We start from the raw sequence: 15,473 nt of genomic DNA on the forward strand, positions 1-15,473 counted from the left end.
TTCAATTAAGAAAGGTAGTACTTTTTAAACGGAACACAACTTCACGGACACCCTGTACATTGAATACACTATTTCGATCACGATCTCGGAAGAAAGTGAAACTATCACCGACCACAATTCAGACTCCTCGAGCATTAATTCTGTCAATTGGCACAATTGTACGGCCCTTTTATGATTTTCGGCGAGATAGTTCACCTTTGCGAGTAATTTATAACAGGATCCGCAGTGTGTCGCGGGGCGACACGGGCGTTGGTTACGCTCTCGAGGAACGTGAGTGCGATGGATGCGCGAGCCCCGCTGCGCAGTGGCGACCGTAATGGTGCGCGGTGCGCGAGACAGACGTAGCGGTTGTTCGAACACGGCTGCGAAGTATAGTTCTCGTTGATACATTGCAGCGAGCATTTTGTCGTGGTGGTTCGGCTCTAACCCGTGACGGTTGAATCTGTGAGAATAGTGTCGCGCGATGCCAGTATCGGCCGTGATCACGGTGCCCGTGTAGTGTTCGGTACGTTGCTTTGAGAACGACACACAACAGATGAATATTTGCGACCGCGTACGCGTGACTTAATCGAGGAAAATGTGGAGCCCGACGCACGTCCAAGTGACAGGTAAGATGTGTTAAGAGACAGCCCGCCGATACACGTACACGTCGAACGTGTACGTGGGATCGCCCGGCAGGTGGTTCGAACCGAGCCAGATGTACCGTAAACCGATTACCGATTCGCTTCAGCTGAAGCTAGGTTACGTGTGTGCTTCCTCCCCCCCGGTGAATGTAGGTGATCGAAGCCCCGCAATCTCGTTACGCCAGGTAAAGGCGATTAGCGGAGATTTGTTGTGTCGTTATCGATAGGTCGCGGCTCGGGAATCTCGCACGTTTGTGTTTTCGTGTTATCCGCGAGACGTCTACGGACGTGTTGGAACGACCTCGATTGTCGGCGGTAGGACCGACGGGGGCAGGTCGATTGCGATCGAGCGTAGAAAAATTCACCGTCGGCCGCGGCCAGAGTGCAGTGACGTTTTCGAATTCTGCCGAGTGGTGCAATCGCCGACGCGTCTCCGATGCGGAAAATGTGCCAAAAAATTGTCTTTCGTAGCGGGAAAGCGGGCCGTCGCCGTCAGGACCGTACCGTGGCGATCCTTCGCCCTCTACATACATACATATATTGTTTATTTACCCGAACCGCTCTAACCTAAAAACTGCTCGCTAAAAAGACGATGACGTTCGCATAGCTACGCCGATGTAAATATCGTTAGAGATTCGTTCCGAGCCGTCGTCGCATGGGAAACACGTTGCGATATTTTTTAGGAGATCCACTCTGTATCCGCGTGAAAAGAAGGCCTCTCGAGGAGCAAGCAGATTGGGAAGAGGCAGTGAAAACTCGAAATGCCTTCGGAGCACGAACATAGTTGCGAATCGAGAGGCGAGAAGATTGCGATCTAGCGTTTGCGCGCGTTTCAATCGCGTGCATGCAGGAACGTGATGCGAGAGCCCGTGCGCTCGCCTGTGTAGATGTATGCAGGTAACGATGATGCACATAGGTAGACAAAGCTGGTGAACTTAGCGAGACTGTAAAGATAGTCGACTTGGTAGTCAACAAAGGGTGTCGCGACAGGAAAGCGACACCGGTGCCATATGTAAATCGACTCGGCTGCACGTTTTTCTATTTCTCGCGTCGCTCGATTACGTTTCGCAATGTTTACGAGACGATCCCTGAAGGGGGTTACGACCACATGACACGTTCACAGCGCGTCCAACTCCGTCGAATTGATTTAAAGGACTTTAGTCCCTTGCAAATGCTCGCGTCTCAGCCTAAAATAAAGATTGTCTATACAGGGTGTCCCAAAAATGTCTCGCAATCCGGTAATGGGAAATGGGAAATGGGAAACGGTTTTATTCCGTATTACGAGATACATGAAAAGCATTTACCAGTTTCTTTCCATTTGAAATGCATACATACATATACAGGGTGTCCCGAAAAAGTTGCTTCAAGTGACTTGAGGAACCCACCACTTTCGGATTGCGAGACATTTTTGGGCACCCTGTATATTATACATACTTATATGTAATTAAGTATATATATAAAACTTGCAAGCATAATTAAAGTATATATATATATATCTCGCAATCTGGAAATAGGAGGTTCCTGAGGTCATTTGAGGCAACTTTTTTCTTTGCGAAAATGTTCTCCGACGCTTCGTTTACGAGTTATTAACGAAAAACACTGACCAATAAGAGGCGAGCTCGGCTGGCGCGCGGCGGCCCAGTCAACGAGTGCGCGGAGCCCGGTTCCGCTCATTGGCTTGGCCGTCTCGCTCCGAATGATCTCGCCTCTGATTGGTCACTGTTTTTCGTTAATAACTCGTAAACGAAGCCGCGGTTTGCGTTTTCGCTAAGGAAAAAGTTGCTTCAAATGACCTCAAGAATCCCCTACTTTCGGATTGCGAGACATTTTTGGGGACACACTGTATATATTCGTTCTCTGTTGTTGCATGAAGAAATTTATTAGAAAGATAAAATAAAGAATTTATATTTATTATTTATATATTTATAAATGGCATAACTTTGGCTATTTCAAGAGCTATGTACTACGGTGGAATGAACTTTTTCTCAGGAGCATTCTTCCATTAAATTTCAAAGTAATTTTTTTTCAAATGGAATCTTGTGCTCTTTCTTATTCTTGTAGAGGATACAAAACCACCGGAATATTCTCGATGGTTCTCGTCGCAGATTTTCCGACTTATCTGCGGATGGCGGTGAATGTCGTAACGCGGTCGATGTTGGCTTCCTGTTGTCCGAGACGGACTGCCAACAGGGACAGAGCGTATTTAAAACGCGCGCGATCATCCACGCCCCAGATACACGATGACTCAACCGATGAAAATTGGTCTGCGTGTTTCGCTCGATAGAATTTGAACCGGCGAACATCGGCGATCATGGCTGACACGAGAAAGAAGGATCGTCACCGGAGCTGCACGGTCTACCGATAACGAACGCTAGCCCTGACACGTTTTTACGTGTACTTCGTTATTTAGCTTTCTTCTAATTACACACACGCCGTTAATTAGAGTCCCGTGCGCGTTTACACGCGGTTGACAAGTTCCCAGGGCTTTCGTTTCCATGCAAAATAGGTAAAGCGTGAAAGCATGCGTTGAAGCAGCTGATGCTGCCCCCTCCCCTACTTCGCGTCCCTGTGCTTGGGTCCTCCGCGCAGGGCCGTAACTGTACCCCGTAGGGCCCGTTGAGTTCTCACCTTGACCCTTCTGACAGTAGCTGTGTTCGTTTTTATGGTTTCTTATGCGCGCAGTATGCGAAGCGATTCTTCGTCGAATATCGATACTCTCTTCCAATTAACATAAAATTCAAATTAACTCTCGGACGAATTCGCAGGATTGAAATTATTCGAAAGTTTCGTCGGATTTCCTGGTTGGCAGGACAAGTGCGGATGAAAAATTCTCAGGCACGATACGCATCGCGGTATCCTTAGTTAATCAACATGGTGGCTGCAGTCCCGAACCGTTAAGAATGCATCTTTCAGGGGAAACGGTATTTGGATGCAGCAAGGCAGAGGCTTCGAGGCTCAACCGATCGAGTCGTGGAAGAATGCTGCGAGAGAGTCGATTTTCCCAGCCAGTAAACTAGACTCTTGTTATTGTGCCTCGAGAAATGGAATAAGAAACCGATACATTGCTCGCCTGCTGATCGTGAGACCGCGCGAGACAATGTCGTGTATTTTTAGGATCTTTGCCGGAACTGTTTTACCGACGTTCCAGACTCAGCTTCCGACTCCGTGTAACATAGTTGAAACCTCTCTTTACGCCAAGTTGCAAAATTGTGGTTAAATATAAAACAATTTTAACACCTTGATACTATAATTCCGAGTGTTACAATTCTCGAGTATTACTTACAATTTTCTTTTTTCGATTGGAAAGTAAAGGAACGTAACATATACCGTTAAACATTGAAATAGGACGTTGAATGAAGAAGGTTAGATTGTCTTGCGGCTTGGAAAAATATGTAGAATGTCGTACTAAAATAGCAAAAAAAATAACGATAATAATGACGGTTAGAAACTACATGTTGGACGAAAATAGCGATGGATAGAAAAAACATAATGGGCGGAACTAGTTATTGTGCCTCGAGAAATGGAATAAGAAACCGATACATTGCTCGCCAGCTGATCGTGAGACCGCGCGAGACAATGCCGTGTATATTTAGGATCTTTGCCGGAACTGTTTTACCGACGTTCCAGACTCAGCTTCCGATTCCGTGCAACATAGTTGAAATCTCTCTTTACGCCAAGTTGCAAAATTGTGATTAAGTATAAAACAATTTTAACACCTTGATATTATAATTCCGAGTGTTGCAATTCTCAAGTATTACTTACAATTTTCTTTTTTCGATTGGAAAGTGAAGAAACGTAACATATACCGTTAAACATTCACGAAATAGGACGTTGAAGGAAGAAGGTTAGATTGTTTTGCGGCTTGAAAAAATATCTACAATGTCGTACTAAAATAGCAAAAAATATAATGATAATAGTGACGGTTAGAAACTACATGTTGGACGAAAATAGCGATGGATAGAAAGAACGTAATAGGCGAAACTAGTGATGTACCAAATGCGGTTTCGCGGTAAGAATTCCGAGGAACAATGGGGCGGCAACCGATAGTGTTAAACGCTTTTACTGTGATAGATAAGCGCGTGTGATTATGCTCGCCGGGCATAACGCAGCACTTTTCTGCAAAACATTATCCTAAAAGTTAACCGAGCGACTTTCGTCGCTCTCGAAGGAAAGAGAAACTCGCGTAGGATGAAGAACCGCCGCGCTAGTTCACCAACGATCCCAATAATCTGTCGAAATTTAGCCGTCCGTTATCCGAAACAGGATCTTCGGGCTTCTCTTCACGCTCCGATCGAGTCGCATTAACGTTTTATCGCGCGTGACGCGCATACGTCATGGATTTATCTTCGACGACGCCTACGTTTGTTTATCTCGTTTTCGAATCCCAATGGATCTCTGGCTCGGCGATCGGTGCATCAGAAGAAAGTTCGATTATGCTCTTACGTCTATGGTACGAATGTTTCGATTGTTTATTACTTCGTTTTAACCTTTTAGGCACGACGCGCCACTATAGTGGCTTGCTGTAGTAGCTCACTCGCTCATCGTTTGAATCAAATAATCGTCTTCATATGCATTGTTCCACACTTCTTTTGTCTTCACATCGATTTACAACAGTCAACAGGGTGTCCCAAAAATGTCTCGCAATCCGGAAATGGCGGGTTCCTCGGATCATTTGAAGCAACTTCTTCCTTTACAAAAATGTTCTCCGAGGCACCGTTAACGAGTTATTAACGAAAAACAGTGACCGATAAGAATCGAGTACGGCCGACGCGAGGCGGTCCAGCCAATCAGCGCGCGAAGCCTAGTTCCGCTCATTGGCTCGATCGCCTTGTGCCAGCTGAGTTCGCCTCTCATTGGTCACTGTTTTTCGTTAATAACTCGTTAACGGTGCCTCGGAGAACATTTTTGTAAAGGAAAAAGTTGCTTCAAATGGCCTGAGGAACCCGTCACTTTTGGATTGCGAGACATTTTTGGAACACCCTGCATATATAGACAGAATATACAGTATTAGACTCTGTACAGTACACATTAGACTCTGCCGTCCAGAGAAATAGCCGTGCGCAGAATTCAGCCGTACCTAAAAGGTTAAAACCGAGCTCCGACCAGAGAAACAGAAAAAGGTTTGCTCTTCGAGAAGCAACGCATTAGGAAAACCGCGTAAAGGTGCTACTTGCAAGTTAATTATCAACCCGAGTCCCTCGTTCTCTTACTGGTTACTAATTGGCGGCTTTCTTTGTTTGCAGTTCAAAGAGCAAGAAATCTATTGACCAAGGGAAAACACAGTAAGTATTGTCCCGGTTTGAATAACAACGTCCTTGCGGTTTCGTTGCTGCCTTCGAAGGGGATCGCATTTCAAAACAATCCGCGTCAAGTTTATTTTTACGACGGCGCGGCCGCGTTACAATTTTTTTTGCGAACAAATCGAATTTTGCGAGGAACACGCAACGCTCGCCCGCGTAATCCTTGCGTAATATAATTCGTTAAAGCAAAGCATAGCGGGCTCTTAGAGGCCTGTTAGAACTGGCCACCAACCGCTGTCACGCCGGCTAATTTCTCTGTATTTCATTTCGGTGTACGCCTATGAATCATAGTATTTGCTTGCAGCTTTGCACTTTGGAGTCACCTTCGGCGCGATAACAATGCTTTCTTCCGAATCTATTGAGTCATACTTATCCGGCATAACAGTACACACCAAAAGTATTCGAAGAAGAATTTAAATCAGGCTAAACTTTTAGTCTAATCTTACTTATCACGACCGCGACTGCATATAGAGTGTTACGTAAGTCGCGAAGAATAAGTCGAAAAACAAATGCAATTTTTTAACAGGATTCTCTGTTTTCGAGGAAACAAACTTTCCGAGTCGGTCGGAGACCAGCCGTGAATACACGAAGTCGGTCAATCTCTGTATCACGACTTACGGGGCACCCGGTACATGATGCAGCGAGAGACAGCCGCTAATTAGCAACACAAATAAAGTGAAAACAGTTGGCATTCAGAGAACTAGATTTCTGTATTAACCCTTTACACTCGAATGGCGAGTCTGAGACGCCGCTAAAAATTGCTATATATTTATAATTAGCTAATGTATATAATTATATATTATATAGCTAATATATTTATTTTATTTATTCATATTATATAGCTATATTATATAGCTAATATATACAGGGTGTCCCAAAAATGTCTCGCAATCCGGAAATGGCGGGTTCCTCGGATCATTTGAAGCAACTTCTTCCTTTACAAAAATGTTCTCCGAGGCACCGTTAACGAGTTATTAACGAAAAACAGTGACCAATAAGAATCGAGTACGGCTGACGCGAGGCGGCCCAGCCAACCAGCGCGTGAAGCCCAGTTCCGCTCATTGGCTCGGTCGCCTCGCGCCAGCCGAGCTCGCCTCTCATTGGTCACTGTTTTTCGTTAATAACTCGTTAACGGTGCCTCGGAGAAAATTTCTGTAAAGGAAGAAGTTGCTTCAAACGACCCGAGGAACCCGCCACTTTCGGATTGCGAGACATTTTTGGGACACCCTGTATAATTAGCTATATATATTTAATAAATTTGTTTACATTGAAAGAATAATTAAAAGTGTAGTTATTTTGCGAGCGACTAAACCGACCTTCATATGCAAACAATACAAAAATAATACAACATTCGAAGGAATATCTTAAAGTTGGAACAGCTTCGAGTGCAAAGGGTTAAAATCACCGGAGGAAAAATGTAGCGCGTTCAGGGGCGACGAGAAGGTGATTTCAATGCAATGGCGATCAAGTAACAAGATCGGCACCGTCTCCCACGAGATTTAATATCAGTCACGTGACACAGCTAATTCTGACCTTGTTGACCGTCTCCGGCGCCCACGCAATCTCACTTGAACTTTAACAACGCAGAAACCAACGATTGTTTCGTGACGATCGCCCTCGGTAAGGAGAAGTATCAGACCTCTGTGAAGGAGAAGGCCGCGAGGGACGTAGAATGGCACGAGGAATGCGAATTAATTATCCCGGAGCAGGGGAACACCGCGGAAATCGTGCTGACAGCCCTTCATCGTAATTTCCTGGGTGTCGACGAGTTCCTTGGCACCATCAGCATACCTTTGTCCAGCTTCGACGTCTACGAGAGACCCAGGAACAGATGGTTCGTGCCACGGGAGAATCGCGCGCCGGCTTTTTCTCGTCCTAACCGTGGAAAAACCTTTCATTTTCCTGCCTTCCCCCCTCCCCTCCAGCTCTTCTCGTTGAAAGTGGAGTTGTTATTGGAATTATGGCGCGCATCCGTGTGGCGCATCCTACAGCGTAACGTTCACGTATGCGCACAGACACGTGCGCACGGTTAGGAAAGTATGTGCCGCGAGTGAACGCATAGCGGTATACCCGCGTATGGTATTTTGGAAAGTTGTAATAATCGTTCGGGAGATTTCCGTCTCGCGGCCACTTGTTCTGAAACGAACAACAAGACCAACTTCTTGAGAAAGTTAACCCTTTGCGCTCGAAGCTCATTTTAACCGTAAATATAAAATCATCTTTCTAACTCGTAGTATTTTTATTTTATATTGGGTTGGCAACTAAGTAATTGCCGATTTGTTCAATGAAATAAAAAATTCTTTTTTACTTGGAACGAAGTTTAATCTGTAATGTATTTTCCATTTTGTTGGATGACCTTTTGCCATCTCTTTGACAACTTGAAAATTCCACGCTCGTAGAAAGTCTGATCCTTTTCGGCCAAAAACTGAGTTAAGTGAGATTTTACAGCGTCATTATCGTCAAAAGTTTTACCACGAAGGGAGTTGTCCAGGGATCGAAATAAATGGTAATCCGATGGCGCGAGATCAGGGCTATACGGTGGGTGTAACATCAATTCCCAACCAATATCCATCAATTTTTGCCGAGTGGACAAAGACGTGTGCGGCCTAGTATTGTCCTGCTGGAAAATGACACCTTTACGATTGACCAATTCTGGTCGCTTTTCCTTGATCGCTGCATTCAATTTGTCCAGTTACTAACGTTCACGGATAATAAAAAATAACATAATAATAATAATAATAATAATAATAATAATTTTATAATATAACATTTGCGGATATCATAAAAATGGGAGTGAGAGACATCTATAACTGAAATCGGCAATTACTTAGTTGCCAACCCAATACTATAAAACGCATTTTATGCACTTGAAATTGACTCTTGGGACTCGTGCAACGGTTATACTCTTAACAATTTTTTAAATCTGAACTTTCTTGATATAAAAATTATCTTAAAATGTGGTGCAACGAATTTTAGCGGTGCCTCAGAGTCATCACTCGAGTGCAAAGGGTTAAAAGAACGCGAAAGAATATATGTAAAGCAAGAAATGAGCCGTTTATTTTAAAAGTGGCATAAGTCACTTTACCGTAATGAAAAGTGGTGATTTTTTAATGTTTATTATGATTTGGCACTTTTTGCTTCTAAGAACTTGTTCCGTCGATATTTTAACGACCGTTCGCTATCAGGTACACCCTCGGAAGTAAACCGGGCAAGGAGAATACGAAGGAGCGCGGCGAGCTCGAAGTGAAGATCGGATTCATCGTGAAGGCAGGCAGCTTGACAGATTTGAGTCACAAAGAGCGGCACAAGAGCTCTTTGGGACAACTATCCAACGCCGCCCATTCGATCGGCGGAAGTTTGCTGAGCATAGGAAGCCTGGAGAAACGGAAAGGCCTGAAGAAGTTGGCGAAATCCATCGGCAATCGCGTGAAAGGGAAAAGCAAGCATAATCTTGACAAAGAGGACGGTTTGGACGAGAGGGACGAGCGGAAGTTTCGAACTCCCACCAAGCAACAACCTGGCGAGGCTGATCCCGGTGTAATCAGCGAGGACGAGGACGAATTTACGGTAATTTTTATAATTTTTATAACCATGAATTAGAAACGATGAAACGATTTGACAACGTTGCATTTCTGTTTTTCTAGTTCGACGACCTGTCGCACAAGAGTTCGGCCTCGTCTTTGAATGCCCCTGTCGTGGGCGGCAACAGCAACAGCGTGGTTTCCGTTTCTTCGAGCGTCTCTTCCGGCAATCATTCTAACGAGGCCAACCACCCACCGCCTGCGCCAGCTAACGCAGCGCCCAGCAAACCGCCTAGATATTCTATGAGCGCATCCACCACTTCTTTATCGAAGGTCGATAACACCAAGGACGACGAGTGGGGTCTGAAACTGTACGGGAAACAAACCCCTAATAACGTTAAACGGTACGAAGCAAGTCATAAATGATGACCGCGAATCTTAATGCGAGATAAAAATTGTTCGCATCAATTGCAAGACGTAGGAGCCAAGTGCAATCTTGTTTAATAAGTTGTAATTAACGCTAAACCTACCAAGCAGTAATACTAACTGGCATGTACTACTTCACAAAAGCGAGAAGACCGAATTTATTTAGAATTTGTAAAGTTTTTATTATAATACTTGCTCCAATAATATATTATTATATAATATATATGTTATATAAGTTATAACTTATATTATATACATATATGTATAACGCTTATATATATGGAAGACGCTTTAAGTTATAACTTATATTATATATATATATAATATACGTTATAACTTAAAACGTTTTCCACGAAAGAGTCTCGGAACTTTGCAGAATTGCAAACTAAGAAAGCGGTCGCTTTGACCGCGGTAGGTTTAGTGTTAACATATCCACGTTATTAGTTTCTTGTAATTTTATCACTATTCTATGCTTCACCTATACATTGTTCCCCATAGATGTATAAAATCCGCGGTCCAGTGATAACTTAATATGACTATATTCTTGAAACCCTAATCTTTTAGGTTTAAAGTTAAACCCTCTTGGGTTTAAAGTTTTTCTTAACTCCACGAAGAAATGACAAAGTTTCTGATAAAGCAGGACCGTTCTTTCAGATGGGAGAACAAGCCAAGTCCAAAGATCGTGATCGACGAGCCGAAAGAGGATCATCGCGAAGCGTCACCGGTTCGTTCACCGTCGTTGACGACCTTGAGATTCCAAGAAACACCGGAGCCGCCGTTACCAGCGCCGCGTGAAGTCCTGCAGAACAAGAACAAAGAGGAGAGACCCGTGTCGAATAAAGATAAGAGCGCGAAAGAGGAGAAACTGAAGGAGAAGAAGGAGGATCGATATGGTTGCTGGAGTCCCAAGGACGACAAACAGTCGAGGAAAGACAAGAAAAAGGAGAAAGAGAATAATAAACTGAAGGAGCTGAACGACGATAATAATCATTTGTCTTCGGAAAGAATCATCATCGGCGGCGAGGACGCGATTCGAAGCACCATCACTGGAAAGAGCCACCTGCCGCACGAGGTTCTTTCTCAGTTTGATGGGAAATCGAGAGAGGTAATTACAAGCTTGTTCTCCATACCATGCTCTTGTTCGTACCACGTTAATTGTTCTATTTCATTGTAGGACTTGATAGAGCTAACGCTGCAGCTGCAGGCGGAAGTGATGCAGAAAAAGAAGCGTTTGAACGATTTGGAAGATTACATAGACGCGTTGTTGTTACGTGTTATCGAATGCTCGCCACGCTTGCTGCAGAATCCCTATCAATCGCAGAGACGTTTGTCGTCGCCCGGACATCAGTAGACAATTAAAAATGTTCTTCCATCTGGTGGTGTTTCCTGATGTCGAGATCGATTACATCTCCCGGCGTGATTAGTGATAATTGCCTAGCGCCCGTTTCGATCCGTTCCGGTCGTTAACATTTGCGCACGTTTGACTGCTGCTGCCGTGCAACCATTTTTATTTTACGAACCACGCGCTTTAATTTATTTTCGACTAACAATTAGGAACCGTAACTCTTAAGTAATGTTGCACATAGGCGTTATCGTCGTTTGTCGTTGCTTTCTCCTGATTCTAGAGACTCTCGCGAAACGTTTAATGTTTTCTTCGTTTTGTTATCGTTCGAATGAAGTATTTTAATTGTAAGATTGTACGAGTTCGAAACAAAAAAAAAGAAAAAGGGCAAAGGAAAGGTGCGACATTTGTGCCAACCGCTTTGAAATGTGGGAAAAAAAGTTGCGAATACTCCCCTAGTCTTCCCGAAAGAGAGAGAGAGAAAGAGAGAGAGAGAAAGCGTTCTATGTTATCGTTCATCCCAAAAACCTGATGTCTCCGTCCAAAGTAAATGTCATGAGAAACAACAAATTTACTATTTAACACGAATAAACTGTAGAATTTGAAACGTGTGTGCATGATCGGTATCTCCGCACGTGATTGTACATCATATTTTCGCAAATACATATTTATTTATGTAAGAAAATCAAGAATCTACAAGGTTTAATTACGAGTTCGATCACGCATTATTTACACGTACAAACCGATGGAGGCACTCCTCCGCGCGCGTTTATGCACGCGAATGAAACAATTGCTATCATTAATGACATATATAAGTGTCTAAATCGATCGTCGAGACTTTGAAGACTAAACCATGAATGAATTTAATATTTATTATATTATAATATAATATAATATATATTATATATTTAATAAAATAAACGTAAATTTAGGTTCGGTAAATTCGAATCGCGACACTTATGCACGAAACAAATGAAATTCGTGTGTTGTTCAGGGTCAATGTTTTCGGGTCGCGTAGTCAGTATTTATTCTAATATATCGTACATCTGTGCAGCTCGCAGTGCCCGCTCGTTCTTCCTGAACTGTTCGCAGCGCGGTGGCATTCGATCGCTTATGTTTTCGCTGCGGCTTTTCTAGTAGTTTCTCTGTGGGAATTAGAAGTCGTTGATAGTGAACGATGACAGACGGCACGGGCAACGATGACACCACTGCCTTCAACACGATATCAGGTAAAGTTTCTCGCTCGGAATCGCCTCCGTAGTTTTGACACCGGTCGTTCGAGGTTAGGTTCCCTCGAAGCGCAACGGTTTTCCTCACACAAAAGGATATTCGTAATACCGTTTGAAATAGATTCGTTTGACAGCTGGTTCCCGCGAAGGTTCTCGTTTCCGGGAATATGGGTAAATTGAGGATATTTTAAGCGTGAAACATCGCGTTCAGAATTTTGTAGAGGTGACCTTAAAACTCTGAATATCTCGTTGCTCTCATATATACCACGCGGTTCCGAGCTATAGTACATTTTCGCGTGTGCACGTACATAGATGCAAGCACGCGTGGAACGAATACCATTACGAATAAGTGATCGAACCCGACGGGGAGAATTAATTGAAAATAAATTGCAGACTCGTCGAAAGCGGAGACAAGTACGGCCGGCCCGCTGGTTCTTTATTCTACAGCACAAGCATGGCAAGCACAGTTTTATCGGAGCATTACACAGCCATACATGATAACGGAGTCGTCGGACGAAGAAGATCTTTCCAATTATCAGTTCGAGGATGACCTAGAGTACTTGAGGTCGTTGGACCCAAAGGAGTGGAAAGACCAAGATCATTACGCCGTGTTAGGCTTGAAAAGAGTCAGGCACAAAGCGACCGAAGAGATTATTAAAAGGGCTTGTACGTAAAGAAAGTTCAAAGTATACTCTGTAAAGGAATGTAGGTGTTATATCGTTCGCTGTCTTGCCAGGTGCTATGATTAAGGTGGCTTAGAAGTATTCCGTTGGTGAATTCCAGATAAGCAGAAGATCCTGAAACATCATCCGGACAAACGAAAGGCGCTGGGAGAGGAGATCCGGCGGGACGACGATTATTTCACCTGCATCACGAGGGCGTGGGAGACCCTGGGCAACGTTGCCAAGAGGAAGAGCTACGACAGCGTAGACCCGTACTTTAACGACGACTTGCCAGACGAGAAAGACTGTAAAACCAACTTCTACATGGCGATGGGTAAAGCGTTCAGGGACAATGCCAGATGGTCTGTGAAGCAGCCGGTACCGCGATTAGGTGGGCCGGATACACCTAGAGCGAAAGTCGAACAGTTTTACTCTTTCTGGTACGATTTCGAGTCATGGCGCGAATACTCCTACTTGGACGAGGAGGACAAGGAAAGCGGACAGGAGTAAGTTTTAGCTTCGCCAAGTGTTTATTACAAATTATATGAAATGTCAGTTCTATTCTATATCCTGTTTTACTTTTGTGTCCTTCTTTCAGTCGAGATATGCGCAAGTGGATCGAAAAGAAGAACAAAGCGACACGCGCGAAGCGGAAGAAGGAGGAAATGGCTCGTATACGTGGCCTGGTCCACATGGCTTACAATACCGACCCGAGGATAAAGAAGTTCCAGCAGGACGACAAGGACAAGAAGACGGCGGTGAAGAAGGCGAAGCAGGACGCGGCGAAGGCCAGACAGCAGGAGGAAGAGAGAATAGCGAGGGACGCGGCGGAGAAGGAGCGATTGGAGAAGGAGAAGCGAGAGAGCGAGGAGAAAGCAAAGATGGAGGCACTGAAGCAGGAGAGGGAGGCGCTGAAGAAGGCGCTTCGCAAAGAGAGGAAAGCGATCAGGGATTTCTGCAAAGCGAACAACTACTTCGCGAACAACGCGGCCGAAAGCATCAGGCACATGGAAAGCGTGGAGAAGATCTGCGAGCTGTTCAAGCTGGTCCAGCTGGAGGAGGCGATGAAGAAGCTGCAGGCGGAGGGTAGGTCGGCGTTCATCGACATCATGAAGGACACCGAGAAGAGAATAGAGGCGGAGCGTAGGATAGGCTTCACCACGAATGACACGAGGAATACGCCGGAGAAGCAGGTGAAGTCTCACACGGCTCCGTGGAACGAGAACGACCTTCAGCTGCTGATCAAGGCGGTGAACCTGTTCCCGGCCGGAACGAATCAGCGCTGGGAGGTGGTCGCTAACTTTATCAACCAACACAGCAGCTCCACGGCCGGAGTGACTCGCGACGCGAAAGAAGTCCTCGCGAAAGCCAAGGACCTGCAGTCCACGGACTTCAGCAAGTCCAGCTTGAAGGAGCAGGCGAACAAGAAGGCCTTCGACAATTTCATCGCGGAGAAAAAGGCCAAGGAGTCGGTGGAGGAGCGGATGCCGGCGGTTACGGAGCGCCTCGATCATCCTATGGCTAATGGGATCTCGGCGGAGCAAAAGGAAACCAAGAAGGAACCCCAGCCTTGGACACCGGCCGAACAGAAGCTGCTGGAGCAGGCTCTGAAAACCTATCCCACCACGGTGCCCGATAGGTGGGATCAAATCGCCGCGTGCATACCGACTAGAACGAAAAAGGAGTGCGTCAGGAGATACAAGGTGAGAGAAAAGAGAAAAAAGAAAAACAAAAGAAACACGTTTATTCAAATTGTAATATAACGAAATGGCTTTTGCAGGAGCTGGTGGAGCTGGTAAAAGCGAAAAAGGCGGCGCAAGTGATGAAATAATAGTAGTCCATCGTTTAAACTGGAAATTCATTTTTTAACTTATTCTAAACTCGGATTCAGACGACTCCCGCGGATCACGTCGCGTAGGAACTTGTTCGTTGTGTTTGGAAGAAACAGATGAATTCTAGCTTTCACCGACAAAAAGAAACAAAGACGCGCCCAGCCGTTTGTATATATCTGTGCCTTGCTTTTTAGTCCGTGCGTGCACAGTTCGTTGACAACACAGTCTTTTAGGAACCAATTTCCGCTACTTACACGCGTCGAAACAATCGCCTGCACTTAGTCACACCACTGTACAATTCTCTTCATGGCAATCGTTAAACCGCATGGAAGAAAAACAAAAAGGTCTTTCTCTTCGTTCCGGCTCGCTTGTTCGTCCCCGGGTGTACGAGATGCGTGCATGAGAATAAAACTCCGTTTCTATTTTGTTCGTTCTCGTTGTTCGCCTCTGATTCCTTTCTCTCTCCGATCGAGAGACAAAAACAAACGCCTATATTTGTAAGTAATGTAAAATACGGTATCGCGACGAAACCCGCGCG

At 44.8% G+C, this 15,473-nt stretch overlaps 2 protein-coding genes across 3 annotated transcripts; both read left to right on the forward strand.

The window, feature by feature from the left end:
• Window positions 1–288: 288 nt before the first annotated feature.
• Window positions 289–11,897, forward strand: Rip11 (Rab11 interacting protein). 2 transcript variants are annotated; one of them, XM_033465692.2, is made up of 7 exons: window positions 289–608; window positions 5,867–5,905; window positions 7,511–7,757; window positions 9,109–9,490; window positions 9,568–9,848; window positions 10,525–10,975; window positions 11,045–11,897. In XM_033465692.2, the coding sequence occupies exons 1-7, from the start codon at window positions 578–580 to the stop codon at window positions 11,219–11,221; spliced, it is 1,608 nt and encodes a 535-aa protein (XP_033321583.1). In that variant the 5' UTR covers window positions 289–577; the 3' UTR covers window positions 11,222–11,897. The 2 variants fall into 2 exon arrangements, with proteins under 2 accessions (XP_033321583.1, XP_033321584.2); XM_033465693.2 differs by lacking the exons at window positions 289–608; window positions 7,511–7,757 and adding an exon at window positions 3,843–5,073.
• Window positions 11,898–12,244: 347 nt separating this feature from the next.
• LOC117217845 (dnaJ homolog subfamily C member 2) lies at window positions 12,245–15,362 on the forward strand. The gene is made up of 5 exons (XM_033465690.2): window positions 12,245–12,441; window positions 12,835–13,107; window positions 13,225–13,609; window positions 13,702–14,806; window positions 14,884–15,362. The coding sequence occupies exons 1-5, from the start codon at window positions 12,390–12,392 to the stop codon at window positions 14,932–14,934; spliced, it is 1,866 nt and encodes a 621-aa protein (XP_033321581.2). The 5' UTR covers window positions 12,245–12,389; the 3' UTR covers window positions 14,935–15,362.
• The last annotated feature ends 111 nt before the right edge of the window (window positions 15,363–15,473 follow it).

The sequence above is a fragment of the Megalopta genalis genome, unplaced genomic scaffold (genome assembly GCF_051020955.1).
Source record: "Megalopta genalis isolate 19385.01 unplaced genomic scaffold, iyMegGena1_principal scaffold0023, whole genome shotgun sequence".
Classification (NCBI taxonomy): domain Eukaryota; kingdom Metazoa; phylum Arthropoda; class Insecta; order Hymenoptera; family Halictidae; genus Megalopta; species Megalopta genalis.